Source organism: Macaca thibetana, chromosome 6, assembly GCF_024542745.1.
Source record: "Macaca thibetana thibetana isolate TM-01 chromosome 6, ASM2454274v1, whole genome shotgun sequence".
Taxonomy (NCBI): Eukaryota; Metazoa; Chordata; class Mammalia; order Primates; family Cercopithecidae; genus Macaca; species Macaca thibetana.
In genome coordinates, this window is record NC_065583.1 from 174881931 (window position 1) to 174907202 (window position 25272).

General features: G+C 60.0%; 2 protein-coding genes across 18 annotated transcripts in view; both read left to right on the forward strand.

Annotated features, from left to right (window-relative positions):
- MRPL36 (mitochondrial ribosomal protein L36) overlaps nt 1-25272 on the forward strand; it is a 1017194-nt gene that overhangs the window by 926561 nt on the left and 65361 nt on the right. Inside the window, exon 1 of one of the 14 annotated variants that reach the window (XM_050795350.1) lies at nt 4697-4700. The exons of 12 other annotated variants lie outside the window; for them this stretch is intronic. The gene's annotated coding sequence lies outside the window, so the exon portion shown is untranslated. Of the gene's footprint in view, nt 1-4696; nt 4701-12279; nt 12284-25272 lie in introns of those variants that run through there. One more of the 14 variants, XM_050795351.1, reaches the window with a different exon arrangement.
- On the forward strand, nt 72-9884 carry IRX4 (iroquois homeobox 4). Of its 4 annotated transcripts, none has more exons than XM_050795201.1 (6): nt 72-209; nt 4495-4639; nt 5180-5431; nt 6460-6563; nt 7455-7783; nt 8509-9884. In XM_050795201.1, the coding sequence occupies exons 2-6, from the start codon at nt 4595-4597 to the stop codon at nt 9324-9326; spliced, it is 1548 nt and encodes a 515-aa protein (XP_050651158.1). In that variant the 5' UTR covers nt 72-209; nt 4495-4594; the 3' UTR covers nt 9327-9884. The 4 variants fall into 4 exon arrangements, with proteins under 4 accessions (XP_050651158.1, XP_050651159.1, XP_050651160.1 ...); XM_050795202.1 differs by lacking the exon at nt 72-209 and adding an exon at nt 286-408; XM_050795200.1 differs by lacking the exon at nt 72-209 and adding an exon at nt 7145-7223 and having other exon boundaries at nt 4595-4639; nt 6460-6562; nt 8509-9326.

The following is a 25272-nucleotide window of genomic DNA, read 5'->3' on the forward strand; positions in this document are numbered from 1 at the left end:
TGGGAGCAGCGCGCTCGCTCGCCCACGTCACGCCGGTGCGGGCTCGGCTGACGACCGCGGCGCCTGGGGACGCCGGCGCGCTCCGCTCGCCAGGTGCTCCGCCTGGAAATGTCTCCATTAGTTGTCGCCGACTCCCCGCTGGAGCGCGCGCACCGAGCTTCCGCACGGAGCCCTCACGGGCTGCCGGGAGTGGCCCAGCGCCACCGCAGGTAGGTGAGGTCCCCGCTCCCGCCCCCGCCCCGGGGTTCCGAGACCCCTCCCCCCTTCCGAGGAGGCGGAGGCTCCGCGCGGCCGCCGAGGGGCGCGGGCGGCGGCGGCTGCGGCGACTCCCCGGTGCGTCCCGTGCTGCGCTCTGCTCCCCGCGGCCCTGGCAGCCACACGGCGCGGGCCGGAGCTTCCCCAGCTCAGGTAGGGAGTGGGCTCCGCCGCACAAACTTTGCGAGGATTGCTCTTGCGCTGGAGGGGACAAACTTTGCTACCCGCCGGTGGGCTCTCCAGAGGCCGCTGCGTTTGCTGCAAGTTGCGGGAAGCAGGGTGCGCGGGCCGGCGCGGGGCGGGGGGTGAGGGGCTCGGAGTGGCCAGGTCTGAGTCCTGGACGCCCCGACTGCGCTCCTTCCAGCCTCAGGCAGTGCCCAGGGAGCAAGCGGCGGGGGCGCAGGGGGAGAGCGGAGGGAGAGGGCTGCGGGCCCCAGTGGAGGGCGGTTGGGAATCCAGAGATTCAAAGCTCGTCCCTGTGGCTCCTACTCCTACCACTGGCTTCGAGGGGGTCTCGGGGATGGACTGTGAAGAAATGACCTGCCAACCTCGAGGTTCGCCAATGCGGCGTCAGCGACCGTGGGGCCTCTCAGCCCCACACCCCACCCGGGTGTCCCGAGCAGTGAGCGGGCACAGGCGTCCCCAAGGTTTCTGGCCCCAGGTCTCAGAAAGAAAGGCCCTTGCCTGGTGCCCCGGGCTCCCGGCTTCGCCTTTGGCTGGGGTCAACTTCTCTGGGATGGAAGGAGCTCCCTCCGGACGAGCTCTTGTTGCGGGGAACTGGTGGCCCCTAGGGTAACTCCTGAAGCACCAGGGCTAGGCTGGCCAAGGAAGGGTCAGGGCCCTGCCTGTCTCCCCGGAGGCCTTCCATGGTTCCGACAGCCAACAGTAACCCGGTCAAAATACGCGGCCCGCCTGTGCTTCGCGTTAGGGGCTGACCATCCCCTGCCTCCCCTGCGGCCTGCTCCGGCCCTGGTCCTCCGCTGCTTTGGAGCGCTCCAGGCCAGCGAGAGCACCTCACCTCCCTGAAGCTGAGCTGGTGCTGTGTAGGCCGGGAGCCGGGTGACTTCTGGCCCACCTGCACACGGGGATACCGGGGGGTCCCTAGAGGGAGGAAGGCTCTACAGTCCGGGTCTATGCAAACGCGTTCAGCTGTTACCTGAGATGCTGACAGTCCTATTGCTGGTGAAAGGGACATTGGGTGCCTCCGCTCCAGGCTTGGCCTTTTGGTAAAGGCACTTGAACAGTATTCCAGTATTATCTATGGGAGAAGGGTGGCCCAGTGAGAATCCCCGGTTTAGGCAGGTGGGCCTATGCCAGGCTACAGGGTTTCAGCGAGGTGTCCCGGTGGTCGCCTGCAGGAGACAGGCTGGATTGACCCTGTGTCCCGGAATGAGTAGTGGGGCCTGGGTGAGGCCGGGCGGGTCAGGAGGCCTCCTGGGCAGTTGCGAGCTTCCTGAGGCAGGGTGACTGTGACTGGGCCCAGACCCCAGGCGCTGGGGCCTGCTGGCGGGCAGGAAGTGGAGCGTGGGTGTGCAGCGGGCTGGGAAAGCCGATTCAGAGGCCAGGTTTCTGGGTCAGGGAGAAAGGGTCGCCCGCTGGTGGGGACTAGAGCGTCGATTTATGCACACAGGCTTGAAAGGCAAAAGAGAACAGGAGAAGTTGGCGGTGGTGCTCAAAAGAAGCCCCCGAAAACCCTCCCGCACGGGCCCCCACGGACTGGCTGCACTGGGAAGTGGAGGCTGCTTCTCCCAGACTCTGCTCAGAAGATGAATGGCCGCCTGCTCTGGGGCTTCGGCTCCGCTTGAGCCCCGCCGGGTCTGGAAGGAAGGAAATGCACCAGCCTCAGGTCTGGGTGGGCTGAGCCGTTCCACTAGAGCCCAGGGGTGCTGGGCGTAGGTGGCTGGGCCCCTGGGCCCTGGCTCTCCTCTTCAGCCGGCTGAGCGCTCACACTGGCTGCGGCCAGGTCCCCGGGAATAGGTGAGGAAGGGACAAGCCGCCGCTGAATGCCTCCCCTCTGGGGGTCTGGACTCCCCCTCCGAGCCCTTGGCCTGGCTGGGTTCGCGCCCTTCCTTCAGCCGGGCCTCATTACTGGAGAGAGCGAGTTGTTTGTAAACAATAAATAATGGGAAGTAGGAGGATGCTCCGGGAGAAGCCAGAAAACTGGAAGGACTGAGGAGGAGGGAGGGTGGGAGAGGGGAGGAAGGTGGGTGGGGGAGGGGAGGAGCTGGAGGAGAGGGAAAGGGGTTGAGAGATTCATTTCTAGTGAGAAGCCCCGGTGGCTAGTTTCTTATTATTTACAGGAAGGTGATATTAGCGATTCAGGTGAGAAAGAAATAAACACGGTCTGCCGCGAAATCAATACAGAATTCAAAAACAATTATTAATGTCGTTTGACTCGTGTTCTTTATATATTTCTCGCGGCTACCGACGCTAAACTGTCTGAATAATTTGCATGGAGCGGCTATTCATTATTTCCGATGGTTTCCCTCTGCAAGCAGCTCGGACGTGGCCCGCTCCGGTCCAACGCGATCGGAGAACTCGTATTTTCGTCTGTAAATTAAAGCAATTACGCAGCAGATATTATATGATGTGTACTGTGGTCTCCAGATAGTCATCAATCACCTTCAACCGAGCTGTCAAAAGAGCGGGCAGATTTCGTTTCTGGGAGGCAGGCTTGCAGCTGGGGAGAGGGCGAGGACGTCATCATTAATTAGAGGGTGACCCTGGGGCGATTCACAGGTCTGAACCCAGGAATCTTTCTGAGCAAGTCTGCACAACGCTGCCCTGCACGGCTTCTTTCCCAACTTACCACGGGAGGCCGGCCCAGGGGGCGAGGGCAACAGGGGCGAGCGCTGGTCCCGCAGGGCGGTGGCGCAGAAGGCGGGGAGCCGGTTCGGGATGGCCTGGGCGCCCCCTTGCCGCCTGCACACTGGCGTCCGCTTTGAATTTGGGCAAGGTCCCAGGGAGGGTACTGGCTGGGGGAGTGCTGGGGCGGGCGCTGGGTCCCCTCTCCCGATTGCTCCGTGCGCCCCAGGCAGAAAACTGGGCAATACGGACAGGGGAGGGCGCCTTGGCCAGGCACCCAACGCCCCCTCCCTCGCAGCCAGCCCTGCGGGGAGCCGGGAGGGGCGAGCGTAGCGGGAGGGGCCGGGACCTGGGTTGAGGAACCTGCTCTTCCGATCGCGCAGGGCCGCCCGGCAGTCCCCGGCTTAGCCGCGAGGGGCAGGGGGAGGCCGGCGGAGCGCGGCGGGCGGAAAGGGGATGAGGGAGGAAAGTCCGGGAGGTGAGGCGGGGGCGGTGGGCTGAGCGGGAACTTAAACGATCCGGGTGGAGAAGATGGGGCGTTCTCCGAGACACTTGGCTGTCCAGAGGTGCGAAGCCGGTGGGCGCGCGCCCGGGGCGGCCCTACAGCCCTCCTGCCACCAGTCTCAGGGTGTCGGGCTCTGACATTTTGACCGGCTCTTGCGGGCTCTCTTGCGGCCGCAGTGGGTTCTGAAAGTCCATTCCGGCGTAGGGTGGAAACCGAAGGGAGGCGTTGCAGATTCCCGATAAACAATAGTGACGAGACGCGCGGGGCGCCTGCGAGCCCCTTCCTGCCACTCGGAGCAGAGCGCGCGAGCGCAAGGCCGGGCCGGCCGCCTGCGCAGCGCCGGGCTAATTTTAACTGTTGATTACATCTTCAGCGTGTCCTTTCATAGGTCTCATTTGTAATTGAGACGAATGATTACAGTGGGGCAGGAAGGAGCAGCTGCTCATTAATTAATTTCTAATTAAAAGTGCCTCTCGTTCTCGGGTGACTAAAGAGAAACACCGTTCGCTGGGCGATATTGACTCGGATGGAATTCATTTGCTAACGCCCCGAGGAATGGCCCCTCCGTCCACCGCGCGGCCGGGACTGTCCTGGCCCCTCCCGGCCTGAGCCGCCGGCGAGTGACCGGCCAGTCTGCGGCCAGGCCGGGCTGCGCAAGGTGGGGCTGACGTCAGAGCCTCCGCCGCTTCAAGCCGCGTACATCTGACTTGACGGGTTCGCGCGACTCGTTTTTTTTTTTTTTTTCTTTTTCGTAAAATATGCATTTCTGTCGCCGCTGCGAGGCCACTCGGTCCCAGAGCCCCCTCGAGCCTCCGGAATGTGAAGTTAAAAGAATCGCTGCGGCCACCGCGGCTCACTTTGTTACCCGGTTAGGAAAGTTTGCGGAGCGCAGGGATGGACTAACCAGCTCTCCTGCTTCGCCCTCCCAGCACCTAAAAGCCTGCAGCCCCGGAGCAGTGGCCGCGCCACGCGGGCCCCAGAGCGCAGAACCCTGCAGGCCCCGCCCGTCCGCCCCGGGCCGCGCCCGCCATGTCCTACCCGCAGTTTGGATACCCCTACTCCTCGGCTCCCCAGGTAAGCGGAGCCCCGCCCCGCCCAGGCCCTCGCAGGTGCCTGCAGGGCGGATGGGGCGGGGGTTGGGGGGGAGGGTGTCCGACCTACGACTGCCTGCGGCTTCCGAGCTAGCAAGGCCTGGGTCGCGCGCCCCTCACGCCCAACCCCTGCTCCCCAAACACCTGGGAGAAGGCCGAGGCGCTAAGAAGATCCGACGGGCCAGGCCCAGGTTCCCTGGTGTTTGACCCACAAGGCTCAGGCTGTGCCCCAGGGGAGTCCTAGGACCCCAAGGAGCCCTTAGGGAAGGAGGCTTGGCGGGCAAATGGCGTCAGAGGACTTGGAAATCCTCCCGGGAGGTGTGGGTGCTCGGCTGGGCCCCACCTGGTGGAGGAGGCCAGACGCGCGCAAGCTCGTGAAAAGGGGCGAGCGGCCTGGTGTGTACTACGGGAGGCCCCTGGGGACTCGGGGCACGCCCTCGTGGGCAGCGCACGGGATTGTCAAGGCCCAGGGCCCCAGCCTGCAGCCCGGTTTCCCGCCCTTCCTCGCGGCCTCTCTCTGCAGTTCTTGATGGCCACCAACTCCCTGAGCACGTGCTGCGAGTCCAGCGGCCGCACGCTGGCGGACTCCGGGCCCGCCGCCTCGGCCCAAGCGCCGGTCTACTGCCCGGTCTACGAGAGCCGGCTGCTGGCCACCGCGCGCCACGAGCTCAACTCGGCTGCGGCGCTGGGCGTCTACGGGGGTCCCTATGGCGGGTCGCAGGGCTATGGCAACTACGTGACCTACGGCTCAGAGGCGTCCGCCTTCTACTCGCTGGTAAGGGGGGCATCCCTAGCCCTTGCCCTGCCCCTGGCCCTCGATTTGCCAAGCCCACTTTTCCCCCAGTAGGCGCACCAGTCCGGTCCCCGGACTGTCACAGCGGGGAGGCGCTCACCTTGGCTCCCTTCAACTTTGCGCCTCCCAGCCGGGACCCTCAGAACCCCACTCCCACCCACTGGGACGGGGTGACCTGGCAGGTGGCCACTGCGTTTCTCGTTTTTGGTTCCCTGCCAAATCCTCGTCAGCTGGCAGATTCGGTCTGCGTGTGTTCCCCGCTTCTTCCCTGCTGGTAGATTTCCCTCCCTCATTCCACGACCCCATTCTCCTCTCCCCGCCTCCTTCACGTTCCTGGCCTCCCTCTTCCTGTCCTCCCAGCCCCTCTCTGACTCATTCCTCTTATTTCCCTCTTCCTCCCTGTCCCCTGCTTTCGCCCCCCTCCTCCTTCCTCCCCCTCCTTATTCCTCCCCTCCTTGCTCCTCCCCCACCCTTGCTCCTCCCCCACCCTTGCTCCTCCCCCACCCTTGCTCCTCCCCCACCCTTGCTCCTCCCATTTATCTCCGCCCTCCTCCCCTCCTGGCTTCCATCCCCTCCCTCAGCAGTCCCTCCCCTTTCCCCACCCCTTTTTCCTCCCCCTTTGAGTACCTCCCCAGGGCACCCCCAGCCGTTCCAATCCCCGCTCCTCCCAGCTGCCCCCTATTGCCGGCCCCCAGTTCTTTCTCGCTTCCCTCCACCTTCCTTCTACTCCACACCCACCCCCCCCCCCCCCCCCCCCCCCCCCCCCCCCCCCCCCCCCCCCCCCCCCGCCCCACGCCCACCACACACTGCTTCGGCAACTCAGAACATCCCCACTTCACGTTTGGGAGATCAGGTTTTAAAGCAAGGGGGAAATCAGCTCCTTCCTGCTGGGGCATAGGGCTGCCCGGGTATCCGTGCCAAGCCTTTGGGAGATGGGGGGCTCCTAGGAGAGAGGCTGGAGCGGGGTCGCCTCCCCAGAAACTGCGACCCCAGATCCTTGGCTCCTACAGAACAGCTTTGACTCCAAGGACGGTTCGGGATCTGCGCATGCGGGCCTGGCGCCAGCAGCCTACTACCCTTATGAGCCGGCTCTGGGCCAATACCCCTATGACAGGTGAGGACCCACCCCTCCTAACCAGCGCTAGCCCCACGGGCCCTCTGCACTGTCAGCCACCAACTCCCCTCTACCATCACGCCCCCTTTCTGGAAGGCGGGAGGCAGGAAGAGAGACACTCCTAGGTCAGGGGTGACCTGACTCTGTGGTCTATGGGGTCCAGCCTCCTGTCGAACCTGCTCCTGCACAGCCACGGTTAAAATGCTCCCCAGTCTCCCCCGTCCCCCACGTTGTTGGGCCCCAGAAGTCCTCGATGTGCGGCAGCTTTCAGGGAAGTCGAATCTGGAAGGCCTAGTTCACGGGGCAGCCGGCTCTGCAAACTCTGGGCACCTCCTTCCAAGTGTGCACACTGCCCCTACAGTGGGAACAGCAGGGAGCCCCTGGTGGCCCTCCTGGCTCTCCTGGCCCACTTTTGAACAGCATGCCCCACCTTCCTCGATGCAACCATTAAAAATTTATCCAAAGAAAGTACACTTAGGCCCCTTGGGTGCTTTCTCCTCCTGGGCAGTAATGACCCTTCCTGCCACAGGTGTTACATATCCGGGTATGGGCTCGCATGTCTATACCTTTTTATGGTTTGGGGATCAAAGGGGTAGGCGGTCATCCCCATAAAGGAATTGGCCTGGACCTCTCTGTCTTCGGAAGGAGTCCAGGCTCCCTGTAATTTTAGTCAAATATGATATTTGCCCTTTGGCCACAGAAGACAAGTGCCAGTGGGCAGCGGCACCCGGTTGGGGCTTGGGTCCTACCTAGGCCTTATGACCATGACCACAACCCCGACGGGGAAGCAAAGCCCATCCTGGCGTGCCCCTGGCCGACCCCCTCCCCTATGCCCGCGATGCCCAGGGCCCAGAGGGCCCAGCCTGAGCCCATTGCAGAGCCTGTCTCCAGGTATGGAACCATGGACAGCGGCACGCGGCGCAAGAACGCCACGCGCGAGACCACCAGCACGCTCAAGGCCTGGCTGCAGGAGCACCGCAAGAACCCCTACCCCACCAAGGGCGAGAAGATCATGCTGGCCATCATCACCAAGATGACCCTCACGCAGGTCTCCACCTGGTTCGCCAACGCGCGCCGGCGCCTCAAGAAGGAGAACAAGATGACGTGGCCGCCGCGGAACAAGTGCGCAGACGAGAAGCGGCCCTATACGGAGGGCGAGGAGGAGGAGGGGGGCGAGGAAGAGGCGCGGGAGGAGCCCCTAAAGAACTCCAAGAACGCAGGTGGGTTGGGAGGTTGTCTCTGGGGGCTGAAACCCTGGGGGGCAGGCTGGGACCTTCCTTTGCCTTCTCTGCAGTTCTAGGACTTCTTGGGGGTCCCAAACACGGAGCCCCATGCCTAGGAGGTCACCGTGCAAACCGGTTCCGCCTCATGCCACCAATGTGTGGACTGTGGTGGTGACCCCTGAGCATTTAAAGGAATTCAAATCACGTTTAAAAATATCAGGCCGGGTGCGGCGGCTCAGACCTGTAATCCCAGCACTTTGGGAGGCAGAGGCGGGTGAATCACGAGGTCAGGAGATCGAGACCACCCTGGCTAACATGGTGAAACCTCGTCTCTACTAAAAATACAAAAAATTAGCCAGGAGTGGTGGTGGGCGCCTGTCGTCCCAGCTACTCGGGAGGTTAAGGCAGGAGAATGGTGTGAACCCTGGAGGCGGAGCTTGCAGTGAGCCGAGACCGGGCCACTGCACTCAAGCCTGGACTACAGCAAGACACCGTCTCAAAAAAAAAAAAAAAAAAAAATTAGACGGCTCCCTCCCCCATTGGAGGCCCCTGTGTTGCCAGTTTGTGGCCTCGTGGCCTCTGGAGGAAATGGGAGACTCGAAGAAAGGCTCCGAGTGCTTTTCCTAGCGTCAGGATCAGGCCTCATAATGGTGAACAGAGACAGGGGGTCTGATTCACCTGCCACCCCTCTCCCTCCACTGGCCACGCATTCTCTCCCGCAGAGCCCGTGGGCAAAGAGGAGAAGGAGCTGGAGCTTAGTGACTTGGATGACTTCGACCCGCTGGAAGCAGATCCCCCGGGGTGCGACCTGAAGCCGCCCTTCCAGTCCCTGGACAGCGGTCTGGAGCGCGTCCCGGCCGCGCCCGACGACCGGGTCAAGGAGGCCTCAGGCGCGCTCCGGATGCCTCTGGCCGCGGGTGGAGGAGCTGCTCTGGACGAGGACCTGGAGAGGGCCCGGAGCTGTCTCCGCAGCGCGGCGGCCGGGCCGGAGCCACTGCCGGGCGCAGAGGGCAGCCCACAGGTCTGCGAGGCCAAGCTGGGGTTTGGGCCGGCGGGGGCGTCGGCAGGCCTGGAGGCTAAGCCGCGCATCTGGTCCCTGGCCCACACAGCCACCGCCGCCGCCGCCACCGCCCTGAGTCAGACTGAGTTTCCGTCGTGCATGCTCAAGCGCCAGGGTCCCGCTGCCCCTGCAGCTGTGTCCTCCGCGTCCGCCACGTCCCCGTCTGTGGCCCCTGCCCGCTCTGGTGCCCTGGACAGGCACCAGGACTCCCCGGTAACCAGTCTCAGAAACTGGGTGGACGGGGTCTTCCACGACCCCATCCTCAGGCACAGCACTTTGAACCAGGCCTGGGCCACCGCCAAGGGCGCCCTCCTGGACCCTGGGCCTCTGGGACGCTCGCTGGGGGCGGGCGCGAACGTGCTGACTGCACCCCTGGCCCGCGCCTTTCCGCCTGCCGCGCCCCAGGACGCCCCGGCTGCGGGCGCCGCCAGGGAGCTGCTCGCCCTGCCCAAGGCCGGCGGCAAACCCTTCTGCGCCTGATGCGAGCGGGCCCCGAGCCCAGGGGGGAAGCCGCGCTCAGGCGGACGGCGCCGACTCTTTTTTTACTGAGCTTCCAGAGGACGACTAGCGCGGCCACCGCGAAGCCGCCAACCCCCCGGAGAGGGAGTTTCTGAACTCGGACTCCTGGGAACATGGACAAGCCCGGGGCTGCCACGCCAGGGCCTCCACCGCCTGGGCCTGAGCCCGAGCCCGGCTGGGCCATTCTCAAATTTGGGACGCGGAAGGAGAGGCTCTCGGAGCAGAAGAGGCCAGCCACCCTGAAGCGTAAAGTTTACGTCAAAAGTTTACATGGAGAAGGCGGTTCCGTTCTGAAGCGTGGTCTGCTGTCCCCTGGGCGTGAGGCATGCGGTGTTGGTTGTGAGGCCTCCTGGGCCTGTGAGGCCTCCGATTTCATCCTCAGCACATAATGCTCACCAACAGCACTTGCACTGAGTTGACTCTTGCACACTCTTGACTCCATAATATGATGCTTTTTAAGATGTATGTTCACACCAATAATTGCCTGCTTCAGAGGCTAATATAACAAAACCAATAAAACCGAGTGACGGTGTTTGTATTGCAAAATGAACACATTTAAAACCAGGGGAGTTGAGAATTCCCGAGGGAAAGCCATGCTAATCCGGGAGGGAAGGAGTGGGGAACAGGAACAGACCCAGACTCCACTCCCCAAAAGCAGCTGGCTCAACCCAAGACTTCAAGCCACTTTTAAAAGAACCGTGGCTGCAGAGTTTGACGGTTCTGCTGAGCTCCCTAATAGAAGTGGGTGTGAGACCCAAAACTCATACTTTCCATCACCCAGCTCCAGAAGTTTGAAAAAATAGAGATTTCTTTGATTAGATTTTAAACTTTCTAAATTCGCAGAACCGTGTCCTGGGGTGGGCGGGGGGCGTGGGAGCCCATCGTTGCTTTTCTCTGTTAGTGGCCTCTGCCCATCCTAAGCAGGAGTTTGGGCGGCCTCCACCCCTCTGCCGTCTCCGTCGCCTCCTAACCTTGGCTCTCCTCTTTCCGGGGACCCGCAGCTCCGCAATCTGCTCTGCTCGGAAAGCTGGCGAGCCGCGGCTCCGCGGGGGCAAATGCTCAGAGCTTCATAGGCCGCCGACCGGAGGCGGGACTGGGAGGAAGGGCCTCGGGGCAGGGCGGGAAGGGAGTGTGGAAGGAACCCGCGGAGGGATCCGCAGCTAGGGGTGCCCGGCCGAGCCGTGGCTACGCTCAGAAACCCCGGCTCACCTCCCCATCTCCGCGGCGGCGGCGGCTCCACATCCCCAGCAGGCGCCTGGCCGGCTTGAGGCCCCTCCTCTCGCCCCCTCAATCCCCCCCCAACCTTCCCCCCGAAGCCCGCCTGGGCTCATCAAAGGCCCAGGTGTCCCAAGGACTATGGGAGCGGCCCGGGGGCGGCGAGGAGGCGATCACAGGCCCTCGCCTGGGACAGGATAGCCGGAGAGCCGGAGACGCCACCCGGAGACGCGGGACTGTCCTGCAGGCGGGCGGCCTTCGAGGGACTCACTGAGGCTGGGCTTTCCTCTGGGAGCCTGGGGCTGAACGGGCCCGGACTGCGGCCTCGTGGGGTCCTAACCCCGGGAAAGGCCCCGGGCGGACCTGGTGCCCCGGAAGGGGGGCCCCAGGGGCCTTACAGGAGCGCTGGAGAGAGTTCGCGCCTCCGAGGGAGAGGAACCGGGACCCCTGGGCCACCAAGGTCCCCTGCGTGGTGGGGCCTGCCCTGAACCCTGGCAGCAGGACCTGGACCGGGCCCTGAGGGGGAACCTTGGCCGCCGGACCCCGAGCCCCAGGCCCGCCCGGGCAGCCGCGCGTAATTGGATTGTATCCGGCCGCGCGCTGTCACCGTATTGACTTTCGCGCTCGAGATGATATTATCGAGGTTCGGAAGCTCGCCGCTGATGTGCCTGTCAAAAGGCTGCGGCGGGAGCCCCCGGCCTGGCGAGCGAGCATCAGCCAAGATAATTTGAAGTGAAATTTTCATTTTGACAGTAAACCCCTCAATTTCTAAAGGCTCCGCGCTCCGAGAGCTCGCTGGCAGGGGGAGGCTTTGCAGAAAGCCCACGTCTTAGACTGAAAAGGGCAAAAGAACTCGAATTAGTTGTAATAGATAAAAGGGCAAAAATAAAGAGTCAAGGGTACTTGACAGTAATAGCGAAAGTGGAGTCTCGGGGGAGAGCGTTGAGGCCCTAGACTGGGGCGCCAGGAATTTTAATGTGGCGGAGGGCGGCTGCCCAGGCGCCCCCACCCCAGCCCTAGACAAAGCCAGGCATTTTCCGCAAAAGCAAGGTTTCGCCTTGCGTCGCAGATAGGCGGGGTAGGGTCTGCGGACTCTGAAAATCCAGGCTTGGACCCCGGCCTTATGCTCCCGGCTGTGGGCAGCCTGGCGGGACTCTGCAGCCCCCAGAGCGCGCGTGGGTGGCGCAGGTTGGCGGGTCGGACTTGGTCTGGACTCTGGGTCCCTCTCCTGGGGAGGACCCAGGGCTCCTGCCGCCAGCCAAGCTTGCTGCCCTGGGTACCCCAGCCCCTCCCCATGGCCCTGGCCATCGAAATGCCGTCTCCCTGGAGCCCCCGGATCTTGGTGGAACTGGCTGACAAAGCGGGCTTATTTGAATAAGCTGCGAGATTGTGTGAAATAAAGACGTCAGGTGGGGAGGCCGATTCAGCCACATTCCAAGGGGACGCGCAGGAAATGGCACCCCCTCGCTGGAGCTGGGCTCTTCCCCCAAACCCTTCCCTCGGGGCACAGTCCGGCAGGTTTGCCTTAGGCACCCCCAGACACCCTCTGGCTGATCTTGTGGGGCGGGGAGGTGTCCGGCAGATCTATCCCGAAGTCGGGGCGCGGGTGGGGGTGGGGGCGTCTGCAAAGAGGTGACCCGGAGGGGGTGAATTTTAGGTGTCTGAGTGGACGCGCCAGGGAGGTCGCTGTCAGTGGGGCGGGGGCGTGACAGGGAAGGGTCGGGGCGGGCGACTGCGCTCCCAGGGAGATTGTCAGCCAAGGGCTGGGAAGGCGCCGGGAGGCCGGCAGGGCCGGCGCGCTCAGTTATTCAGGCGTGGCGAATTCAAACACACCAAGGAGGGGATGCTAAATTAACGGCGCTCTTTACATAGAGCCCAAATAAAACTGTAATCAGCGGTGCGTTACTTTTCATTAAGCGAGTCTGACAGCAGCATATTCAGGCTCGACAAGGGAACAGGCGCGGGAAATATACGGCTCTCCCTGCCGCCCGGCCTAAGATAATTCCTTAAGCTCCATTAACAACTCTTAGCCGCAGGAAATGGGCTCCCGGAAAACGTCTCCAAATCTAAAAGCTTTATCGACCTCTCAAACCGCGGCTGATGATTCCATTTTTTTTTTCTTTTTTCTTTTCCTTTTTTTTTTTTTTTTTTTTTAACTTAAGGGAGAGACGTCCAGCAAGGTAATAGAGTTTGACACGACACCTTCTTAACTACAGAGAGAGGCAGGGAAGCCAGCCCTTAAATGATATTTAAAAGGCAACCAATTAAGATTTAAAGTGGCCGTCTCCTGAGATTATGCATGCGATGTATGCCACCTGCGTTTCCCTGGGCACGCCTGCTGCTGAGACAGCCGGCCTCCGCTTTCTCCCCATCCGGGTCTCCCTCTCTCAGTCCCTCACAGTCTCCCCCCAACTCCACTCTGCTCCCCTCTCTCCCTCTCCTCTTTCTTCCCCTCTCCCTTACTCTCTGTCTAGAATAATCTCTCTGTCTCTCTTCCTCCCTGTCTCTCCCCCTGCCCCCCATAAAGGGAATAGCAGAAGGCAGAGAAGTAGCCAGGTCCCCGCTGCTCCATCCCCTCCCGGTGCAAGGACCCTGCAGGTTTCCTGGTAGATGGGCAACCTGCCCTATCAGAGGAATGGCAGATTAAGGGAAATTGAGCCCCACCCCCCACCCATGGACATCTCGCCGGCCCACAGTTTCTCCATTACCTAGGCACCCCCACAGTGGTCTCTTACTGGGTTCAGGCCTTGCTCCCAGGCCTCCAGCATGGGGACAGAGCAGACGGGAGAGGGTGAAGTAGGGGTGGGGCAGGGGAAACAGTTAACAACAGAGAAGCTGGGAGCTGCCCTGAACCCCTCCACTTGGTGTGATTGAGGCAGGGGCTCCCCACCACCTCCTTACCCTTGCCACCTTCTTGCCAGCTTTTTGGGGTCCCTCTAGGGAAACCCTTGCTCTAGGAGCAGTCACATCCCTTTCCTACTGTCACCTCCATGGAGGTGATGCCCACCTGGGAATTTTTTCCCATTGGAGCCACCAAACGGAGGGAACCAGAAAGCCCTTTACCCAGGGTCATGCTGTGAAGGGCAGCCAGGCCCAGAGAGGGAACCACCACACCCTTTAATTTACCCCTGGGGAAGTCCCAGCTGGAAGGGACCTTGAACAGTGGGGCAGAGGGAAGGAGAAGTGGGGGAGGGGAGGGCAATTTGAGGGGGAGAGGGGACAGATGGGGAGAGGCCAGGGGAGAAGGGGAGACTAAGGGGAGGAGAGACCTAGTGGTAGGTGGCAGGGGCACCGTCTTCCAAGATGCAGGGCCTCAGCTTTATGAAGAAATACTTGGAAGCAAAATGTCTTTTCCCAAGAGGATTCTGGAGGCGGGATCCTGCAGGACACCAGAGCAGACACGGGAGGGAGCAGGCACCGGAGCTCTCCCACTGAGCCTGAACTCTGCCCATTGGCCCAGCCCTGAGCAGCAGCTTTCGCTCCAGTTTCCTGCTAGGGAAGGAAGAAAGTGGACTTTCCCCAAAGACTCCCGGGCATGGGCCAGACCTGCTCTGGGCTTTTAGAAGGGGGAGTCCCTGAGAGCCACTGCTTCTTCCAACAACATCAAAAAACCAAGAGTGGGTTCTGGAGGCAGCTGCCTCTCTCTAAAGCCTTCATGATTTGAACTGAACCCTCCAAAGTGTAGGAAGGCACCAAATGCCCAAATAATTGAATGAAAGAATGAAGGGTTTTCTAAGTTCTGTCTGAACTCTCCCCAGGTGAGACGCTCAGGCAGCTCAGAGCACCCCTTGCTCCTTCTGTCTTTGCGACAGTGACGTGGTCATTTCAAGGCCCCGTCGGATTTCCACTCACTGCTCTGGCGCAGACCTGGACTCAGAAGCATTGGCCACATGATGACAGACCGTCAGCTCATGGAGAAATCATTAATGACAATGATAGGTGGAGAGGTGGGACTTTCCAAAGAGGAGTGGTGTCCTGGCAAGGACATCAGCTGAGCTCATTTTAAGTCCTTGTTTTTCAGTGCGTTGCATGATTTTAAGATGCGTGTTCATAACATGTATAGCATCCTCAGGCCGGCAAAGGATAGAGCAGATGAACCCTATGTGTGCATCTGCGTGTGTGTGAGGCCCCATTTCCGCTGGACCATGTCCTTCCTTCTCTGGGCTCTATCCAGGGCCTGCAGGTGCTGGTCCAGCCCCTGAGCAAGGCTGAGCTGTCCCTGCCCCTGGCCCAGCAGGCAGCAGGGCAGGGTGTGCTAAGGACACGACCTCCAGGCTGGCAGGAGCACCAGAACGTTCCTGTGGGATTCTGGAAGCATTTCCAGGAAACCGGAGCCAGTCAAGCACACCACACAGGCCCTGCCTTTGTGTCATTCCCACCCACCCCCACTAGTCCTTGCTGAAACCATGCCCCGGGCTGTGGTGAGCAGGGCGGCACTGCAGATGGCCCCAGGCTTGAGTCTTGGTGGTCAGGTAAGATTTCGACCAACAGAGCAAGAGGAGGGAGGTCATCCAAGGGTAGGGGGTGGGCGGAGCCCAGAGCAGGGGCCAGGCCACTGGGAAGGACAAGGCTTACTTTAACTGGAGCACAGTGATGAGGGGAGACAGGGGCCCCAAAGAAGTCATGTGGGCTGGAGTTGGGGAGATCCTGTAGGTGGGGTTAGCATCGACTTGCTTGCCTGTGGAACAGCCTGTGGTGTAGACAATCGCCATCCAGTGACAGGGCTGGAGGGAGCCTTAAGGAGACTCTAGAGCAAAGGAAAGGCATCTAAGGAATTGGCAGACTTGGAAGGGGGCCTGGGCCGGCTCAGGTCTCCAGGAGGAAGCACTTGGCTACAGCCCCTGGAGTGAGGTTCCCAGGCCCCCAGTCAGGGCTGCTGCAGCAGGCAGAGGTGGCTGACACAAACGGGTGAGGTTCCCCTGGCATGGGGTAGCGAGAGGTTGAAAGAAAATATCCAATAATCCACTTGCGTGAAGTTAGAAGGAGCAAAAAGACAGAGGAAAGGTTGCTTTCTTGTGATTTTTTTTTTTTTTTTTGAGACGGAGTCTCGCTCTGTTGCCCAGGCTGGAGTGCAGTGGCCGGATCTCAGTTCACTGTAAGCTCCGCCTCCCGAGTTTACACCATTCTCCTGCCTCAGCCTCCCGAGTAGCTGGGACTATAGGCGCCCGCCACCTCGCCCGGCTAGTTTTTGTATTTTTTAGTAGAGACAGGGTTTCACCATGTTAGCCAGGATGGTCTTGATCTCCTGACCTCGTGATCTTGTGATATTTAACACCCCGTAGGCACCTAACTGGATGTGGCAAGGAGAAACCTGTTATGTTTTTGTGTCAGGAAGCCTCAGAGCTAAGCTAATAAATTTGGGGTGTCCGTGGTCACAACGAAACAGAGACCACTATGTGTGTTGGCATGCGGGTGCCCTTGGGCAGGTCTCACTCTCCTGTGGCTTCGGCAGTGCGTGCCCTGCCTTCCTGACCACCAGATCGGTGTGTGGTCAGAGGAGACACAGGGCACCAGCATGGAGCCAAGTGCGTCTCGGGCCTCCTGACCACACCACGGGTGACGGGCCAGGGGTCCCTGCAGGCTCTGTGCTGCTCTTAGGGTGGCCCAGCTGCAGGGAGTAAGGTGAGATTCTGCATCCGAAGGCACCGGGAAGGGCGAAGTGCTCCTTAGTTATCAAGGTCCCCAGGCGCAGTTGCTGTCTCCCAGGGCAGATGGCAGGATGGGGAGAGGCACAGAGGAGTGGGCAGGAGAGAGCTGGACAAGGCAGCAGCCCCAGCCCCTTTGGCCACCAGGGAGGTTGGAGTTGCAGAGGACGCCTTTTCTCACTGTCTGTATGTGCACACCCCCTTGAACAGATGCACACACACACTCACACAGACATGCACGCACTCACACACTCACAGGCACGCATGCACTCACACTCACACTCACAGGCACGCATGCACTCACAGGCACACAGGCACGCATGCACTCACACTCACAGGCACGCATGCACTCACACTCACAGGCACGCATGCACTCACACTCACAGGCACACACACACTCACAGGCACACATGCATTCACACACACTCACAGGCACACACGCACTCACACTCACAGGCACACAGGCACTCTCACACACACTCACAGGCACACACGCACTCACACAGGCACACAGGCACTCACACTCACACTCACAGGCACACATGCACTCACACTCACAGGCATGCATGCACCCACACTCACACTCACACATTTACAGGCATGCATGCACTCACATACAGGCACACACACTCACAGGCATGCATGCACTCACATTCACACACTCACAGGCATGCATGCACTCACACTCACAGGCACGCATGCACTCACACAGGCATGCACTCACACAGGCATGCACTCACACACACAGGCATGCACTCACACTCATACATACACTCACACACTCACATGCATGCACTCATACTGACACACACAGATACACATGCACTCACACTCACACACTCCTCCTTCTCTCTCCCTTTGTTTCCATGTGTCCCTCTCCCATTTTCTCATGCACATACACACTAACACATGCAGCGCACAGGCACATGTGTGGGAATACATGCAGGCACTCAGGCAGGGACACAAACTCACATGTGCATGCAAACACACACACACATGCATGCACCCACACACATGCACACCTGTTTGCACAGCCTCCTGCAGGCTCAGAGTGGGCTGGAAGGAACCATCAGAGGCCTGCACCTACAGACGACCCTGGGGCCTATTTCATTTTTTGGGGGGAAGGATGGAGGAGTTGCCCCGCCCCATGTGGGACCAGGTGTCAGCAGGCAGCCCTGGACCAGTGCCCGGGAGCTCAGCCATTCTGGGCCCCCCAGTGCTGGGGCCCGAGCTTGCTCTTCCCCAGAGGCTGCTGCTCTCCGGCATGAAGCCCCCAGGTGCTCACATGCACCGCCCTCCTGTCTCACACAGTCCAGGAGAGGGAATGACACCTGCCAGCTCAGCCTCCTCTAGGGCCCCGCCACTGCACTCCCAGCCTCAGAGCCTAGGAGCTCAATGCAGCCTGCGGGCTCCCAGGGGGCAGGTGAGGGCTCTCTGTGTCTGGCTGCGCTCCCGGGGCTCCCCTGCTTTCCTGCCCCCTGCTCCTGCCCAGGCCCCTGTGTTCACAGCACACAGGGCCCTCCCTCACCCACAGTGGACAGGGCTGATCCCAGGCACAAGTGGGTCCCATTCACCAGGGAGCCATAAATGGGCCCTTTATTAATGAATCAGATAATAGAGACTCTCTTCATGGGACATACGGCCAAGTTCAAGATAATCAGCCTGAACGCAAACTCCAGCTTTGCAACAGCACTGGCCTGGGGTAGGAGCGTAACTGACATCAGATGAGGGGGTGCATGGGACACCTCCGCCAGGGCAGCCACGGGCTGTGCACGCGGACAGTTCCAGGTGTCTGGGGACAGCGCTGCTGCAGTGGCATGGCCGGCACAGATGCAGGCACCTGGCCTGATCTCTGGGTTTCCAGTGCATAGCACGGGTGCTGGACTTGCCTCTGCCTCTGCCCATCTGCAGGTCCTGGAGGATACGTTGGAGTCTCTGGGTCTTTCCCTATCTTTGTGACCCTGAAGGAGGTAGCTGGGATGCCCAGGACGGGAGAACTTCAAGGTTTAGGGGTGATACCACTTCCTGCTTGGCAAAGAAATTCAAGGTTTAGGGGTGACGCCGCTTCCTGCTTATCACTTGCACACTGAAAATAGGTTGTCTGTTCAGTGAGACACGGGGGCCATCCAAGGTCCCTGCGGTGCAGTGCAGCCCCTGAGACCACTCCAGGGACCATAGCAAGGGCCTTGGACACAGCAGGATGCACCAGATCCCCCGGCCAGAACAGGGACTGAGCTTCGAGTGAAAGGTGGGGCCTGGACATTGGCTGTGGTTTGTAGGGAGGACGGGAATGGCAGGGGTCCCATTCTGTGCCCCGTGATGGGCACATCGGCCCACAGGAGTCACCAGGAAAGAGCTGAGACCCTGACGAAGCAGACACCTACACCAAGCTCCCCCGACAAAGCCCTTCCTTCCTGCTTTGGGCGCTCATTGTCCATCTGCGGGGCTGGCTGACTTCTTGGTGGCAGCTGATGGTCAGGAGTGGAGAAAAAGGCACGTGTGGCCATGCTGAGGGGCACATCAACTCCAGAGCCCCCATGGTTTGTGGTTGGAAAACCCCACATACGGTCTCCCGGGCTGCTCCGCCCACAAGTGCAGTGGGGAGGAGCTCAGAGGTGAGAGGGGCGGACATGGACACAGTCACATGGGGCCCCGGAAACATCCCTGCGGGAGCAGCACAGATGCCCCTTGCGTCCTTCAACAGAGGGAGCTGCCAGGGACCCCCCATAGTAAAGGAGGAGCCAGGGTGTTAACCCCTCACACTCCACTTTTTACTACCTTTGTTTTTTAAACAAGACACTTGCTTAGAATGCCCCCGCTGCAGAGGATGGGGAGGCTGAGCCCTGCACAAGGACACCTGAGGACCCACAGTCATACCACGCAGAGCTGAGCACCCTCACGGCGGGGACAACAGGGCCTGTGTGAGCAGCGCACCCCGGCAAGTTCTGCGTTCTGGCTGGACGTGGACCCCCAGCCCTGGGGTGAATTTGCTACAGTCGGTCGTCGTCCAGGCAGCGCAGGCCTTCCTCCACCCTCAAGCTGGACACCCGCTGGCTTCTCGCGGGAGCCTGGGTTTGTTGCTCTTATCTTGATTTCTATCCTAAGCTGCTCCTTCACCTACAGCTGCAGCCGATTAGGGGGTTATCAGAACAGCTCTTCACCTGTCTCTGCTGCTCAGCAAACATCGCAGTGGGCTGCGGGGCTGCGGGGCTGCGGGGCTGCGGGGCTGCGGGGCTGCAGACTTGGTTGACCAGGATTCCAGATTAGCCACCTGTGTGGGGAGCATGCGGAAGGAAACATCGGACACACTAGGATTGATCTAGAGGAGAGGGCACCCCACACACCCTCTCCACACTACACACCCTTCTCCACACACACCCTCTCCCACACACCCTTCTCCACACACACCCTCTCCACACACACCCCTCACCACACCTTCTCACACACACACCCCTCTCCCACACACCCTTCTCCACACACACCCTCTCCCCACACACCCTTCTCCACACACACCCTCTCCCACACACCCTTCTCCACACACACCCTCTCCCACACACCCTTCACCACACACACCCTCTCCCACACACCCTTCTCACACACACACCTCCCCACATACTCTCCACACACACCCTCTCCCACACACCCTTCTCCACACACACCCTCTCCCACACACCCTTCACCACACACACCCTCTCCCACACACCCTTCTCCACACACACCCTCTCCCACACACCCTTCTCCACACACACCCTCTCCCACACACCCTTCTCCACACACACCCTCTCCCCACATACCCTTCTCCACACACACCCTCTCCCCACACACCCTTCACCACACACACCCTCTCCCACACACCCTTCTCCACACACACCCTCTCCCCACACACCCTTCTCCACACACACCCTCTCCCACACACCCTTCTCCACACACACCCTCTCCCACACACCCTTCACCACACACACCCTCTCCCACACCCTTCTCCACACACACCCTCTCCCCACACACCCTTCTCCACACACACCCCTCCCCACACACCCTTCTCCACACACACCCTCTCCCACACACCCTTCACCACACACACCCTCTCCCACACACCCTTCACCACACACACCCTCTCCCACACACCCTTCTCCACACACACCCTCTCCCACACACCCTTCACCACACCACCCTCTCCACACACACCCTTCTCCACACACACCCTCTCCCACACACCCTTCTCCACACACACCCTCTCCTCACACACCCTCTCTCCACACACACCCTCTCCCACACACCCTTCTCCACACACACCCTCTCCCACACACCCTTCACCACACACACCCTCTCCCACACACCCTTCTCTCACACACACACCTCTCTCCCACACACCCTTCTCCACACACACCCTCTCCCACACACCCTTCACCACACACACCCTCTCCCACACACCCTTCTCCACACACACCCTCTCCCACACACCCTTCTCCACACACACCCTCTCCCCACATACCCTTCTCCTCACACACCCTCTCCCCAAACCCTTCTCCACACACACCCTCTCCCACACCCTTCTCAACACACCCTCTCCCCACACACCCTCCCCTCACACCTTTCTCCCCACACACCCTGTCTCCTCACACCCTTCTCCCCACACACCCTCTCCCCACATACCCTCTCCCTACACACCCTCTCCCCACACACCCTTCTCCACACACACCCTCTCCCACACACCCTTCTCCACACACACCCTCTCCCCACACACCCTTCTCCACACACACCCTCTCCCCACACACCCTCTCCCCACACACCCTTCTCCTCACACACCCTTCTCCACACACACCCTCTCCCACACACCCTCTCCCCACACACCCTTCTCCTCACACACCCTCTCCCACACACCCTTCTCTCCACACCTACACAGAGCAGGGGGCTGTTCTGTTTTAGTTTAAATGCTTCAGGAAATCAGGAATCATTCATTTTCTTCTGCTTTCAAGCACAAAATAATTATCCTTGACATTTACCACTTTCTTCCCTCACTGAATGTAGCATTTCCCTTTTTAAATGACTTTTTTAAAAACAGACCTATTTTAGAAAACATAAACATCTGCAAAGTAGGCAAACGTTTTCTTGTTTCCAATGAGTCCTCACCACCACTGAGTCCTTAAAACTGCTGCCCTTGTATTTAAAACTGATGTCAGTCCCAAAACCTCAGTCACAGAAACTTCCAGAGTGAGGGTGTGTCTGTGTTTCTTCACTGCATCCTTATCCATCGTTTGACAAGTGCTGTGAGTCAGACCAGCCCCTGCCCACCCAGACCCTGGCCTGCGGCGGGGAGGAGGGGTCCTGCTTGGCCAATAAATTGGGAGATTATGGGATGACATCCGTGCGGGACGGTGTGAGATACAAATACACAGGTACTTAAAATAAAAGCATCTCGTCATTTAAATGTAGGTAAGGAATACATGGAAAGCAGGGAGAAATCGTATCACAGGTCTTCCTAGAAGGTCATTTTAAAGTTGTTTAGACTTGTTCACCGCGATTCAATATTCTGTATTACATTTTCTACCTTTGTGGGATTGATCCCTCTCCCATCAAACCAGAAACTGCTGAGCTCCAAGGGCCCCAGCCCCGGAGCCCGGAGAGGACCCTCCTGTTCCTTGCGACTCAGCCTCGCTGACCTGCCCACAGCTGCGTGGCGTGGCGTGGCGTGTCGTGGCGTGGCGCCCAGGGGCTGGCACAGGGCCCAGGGGCTGCTCAGGGACCTGCAATTTCTCTTCACTCCTCTCTGGCCTCCAGCGGCCTCCTCCGCATCAAATATGCTCTGAAAAGGGACATAATGAATGTCTTCACTGTAAAGTGACACCAGCAGTTACAGCATCACATATGGCCCTCCGGGGATCTTGATGTTCAGCTAGACCGGCACTTACGGGAAGGTGGCGGGGCCTGCAGGCCGGCAAGCCCCACCCTGGGGCACGGCTGAGTCACCAAACCCCTCTCCAAGCACACCAGGCAGCACCCAGAGAAACAGGGCCCATCTGTAGTATTAGGGCTTTTAGGATAATATTTCCTTTGTCAGAACAATGTTTAATCAGAACCACAGTCGAGTGCTTCAGTTGGCTTTGAGGGGTTTACTGTGTAGAACACTTCAGTGGAGATTAGAACCCGGGGAGATGAGAACCAAGGGAGACGGGACCCCCAGCCTATATCTATCGCACCTGCCCTGGCTCAGAGCTGGACTGGATGTGTTCATTCTCGTCTTTCCCACCAGCTGTCCCTGAGGGGAGCTCTGGGGAGGAGGGGGAGGCCCAGGTGGAAGGAAGCCTGAATTTCCCGAAGGAGGCAGATGGCAGGCTTGGGACACCTGGCCCACCCAGATCTCGGGGCTGGTGAGGGTCCCCTGGTGGATGGCTTTCCTCTCCTCTTCTGGGGCTTCCAGTTGGCATTGCCTGGACCATTTCCCCAGCCCTTTGGTCAAGGCTGTCCTGAAATGCCCTCCCCAGCAACTCCCACATGTAAACCCTATATTCCCATAATCATAATCACAATGGCTCTGTTTTTCTGACGGAACATGATCCGAGTGCCAGGTGTGCTTTCAGGAGGGCAGCGCCTCTAGGACAGGAGTCTCGGGTGATCTCCTGATCTGATAGGTGGTCCTGTGACCTGTGGAGAAGGGGCACTCACACGTGGTCCCGGAGGAGTCACGCGGTTATCACTGCAGTCATCTGAGTCTGGTGCGTGTTTACACATGGCACGGCTCTCAGGACCCGTGGCTGCGGCTTGCACCAGGGTCATGAAATTGCAGGGTGCGGCCGGGCGCGGTGGCTCAAGCCTGTAATCCCAGCACTTTGGGAGGCCGAGACGGGCGGATCACGAGGTCAGGAGATCGAGACCATCCTGGCTGACACAGTGAAACCCCGTCTCTACTAAAAAATACAAAAAAACTAGCCGGGCGAGGTGGCGGGCGCCTGTAGTCCCAGCTACTCGGGAGGCTGAGGCAGGAGAATGGCGTGAACCCAGGTGGCGGAGCTTGCAGTGAGCCAAGATCACGCCACTGCACTCCAGCCTGGGCGGCAGAGCGAGACTCTGTCTCAAAAAAAAAAAAAAAAAAAGAAATTGCAGGGTGCAGGGACTGGATCGCCCTGGGACTCTGAACGCCAGCTCCCGACTTTCTGTGCTGGCCTGAAGGAAGCCCTTATCTCCAGGATCCACAGGTCTGCAATTTCTGGGAACCAGCACAACAGGATGAGTCAGCCGTGCGGGATTCACAGTCCTGCAGGTTCTCCAGGTGGAGGTGACGGGGTGGGGAGAGGCAGGTGGGCAGAATGCGAGAAGCTGAGACCCTGAATTCCCCAGTCACTCAGGGCACTGCTTCCTGCCCTTGCCCCAACCACCCACTCCTGGCCTGAAAGACTCGAGTCTACTGTCACCTCCTATCACCTAGAACCATTCCTAAGTCCCAGGGTCAGAGCCAGGAGGAAGCACCATGCACACAAAAAGAACTGCAAGACGCTGCCAGTTTTTGTCGACAGAAACACGGGGAATATACGTGGCAATGGCTCGTAAGGGTGATGGACCAGGGTGGAAGACGTGGAACGTTCTGGCACCGGTGCCCTGACTATGTCTGCTGGCTTCACTCTGTTCGTCTGAGCGACCACCAGTGGCTCTAACAGTTTTGAAACACAGACTTGATGGTTGCTATCGTAAAATGAAGCCAAATGCTAACAGGAAAGGAAAACAGAGCTCATGAGAGGGAGTTGTCGCCGTGGGTGGGTTTCTTATGCATGACCTTCTCGCCCACTGCGTCACTTTTCCTCCAGAGCCCGGAGGACCCCCCTCCCCACGGCGTTGAGAAATGCATGGATGAGGAGAGAGCCTCCACTGTTAGACTCCACCGCAACTGTGATCTGAGGCCGCCATCACCATGAGAGATGCTGCCATTATCTCAGAGCCCCCAAATTCAAAGGGGAAAACGAAATCCCAGAAGGGCAGGGGCCCAGGGGCAAGTCGTAGATGAGGTGGCTATGGTTACACAGTGGGCAGCAGGACTGTCCAAACATGGCCATGGCTTGGCCCACAGAGATCTCTGATGACAACCCGTGAATCACAGCATTCCTGGGACTCATGGAGAGAACTGTGATCGTCTGTTCTCTTTTGCTTGTAACAGAATACCTGAGCCTGATACAGTGGGCAGCCAGTGTGGTGTGAGCAGGGCAGGAGAGGGTCCGCTCACCCCAGGAGTGTCAGCAGAATACCTGAGCCTGATACAGTGGGCAGCCAGTGTGGTGTGAGCAGGGCAGGAGAGGGTCCGTTCACCCCAGGAGTATCAGCAGAATACCTGAGCCTGTTACATGGGCAGCCAGTGTGGTGTGAGCAGGGCAGGAGAGGGTCCGCTCACCCCAGGAGTGTCAGCAGAATACCTGAGCCTGTTACATGGGCAGCCAGTGTGGTGTGAGCAGGGCAGGAGAGGGTCCGCTCACCCCAGGAGTGTCAGCAGAATACCTGAGCCTGTTACATGGGCAGCCAGTGTGGTGTGAGCAGGGCAGGAGAGGGTCCGCTCACCCCAGGAGTGTCAGCAGAATACCTGAGCCTGTTACATGGGCAGCCAGTGTGGTGTGAGCAGGGCAGGAGAGGGTCCGCTCACCCCAGGAGTGTCAGCAGAATACCTGAGCCTGTTACATGGGCAGCCAGTGTGGTGTGAGCAGGGCAGGAGAGGGTCCGCTCACCCCAGGAGTGTCAGCAGAATACCTGAGCCTGTTACATGGGCAGCCAGTGTGGTGTGAGCAGGGCAGGAGAGGGTCCGCTCACCCCAGGAGTGTCAGCAGAATACCTGAGCCTGTTACATGGGCAGCCAGTGTGGTGTGAGCAGGGCAGGAGAGGGTCCGCTCACCCCAGGAGTGTCAGCAGAATACCTGAGCCTGTTACATGGGCAGCCAGTGTGGTGTGAGCAGGGCAGGAGAGGGTCCGCTCACCCCAGGAGTGTCGGCGACCATCAGGCCGTGGTCAGGCGGTTGTCACGCTGTCTCTGTAAAGTAGTAACTGACCACAGCCGGTGCCAGGGAAAGGCA

What these genes read in the sequence shown, in the direction of transcription:
- IRX4 (XM_050795200.1), top strand. Translation starts at nt 4,595, where the DNA reads ATGTCCTACCCGCAGTTTGGATACCCCTACTCCTCGGCTCCCCAG. An exon ending in CCTACTCCTCGGCTCCCCAG is followed by an intron (nt 4,640 to 5,179) that starts GTAAGCGGAGCC and finishes CTCTCTCTGCAG; the next exon opens with TTCTTGATGGCCACCAACTC. An exon ending in CGTCCGCCTTCTACTCGCTG is followed by an intron (nt 5,432 to 6,459) that starts GTAAGGGGGGCA and finishes TGGCTCCTACAG; the next exon opens with AACAGCTTTGACTCCAAGGA.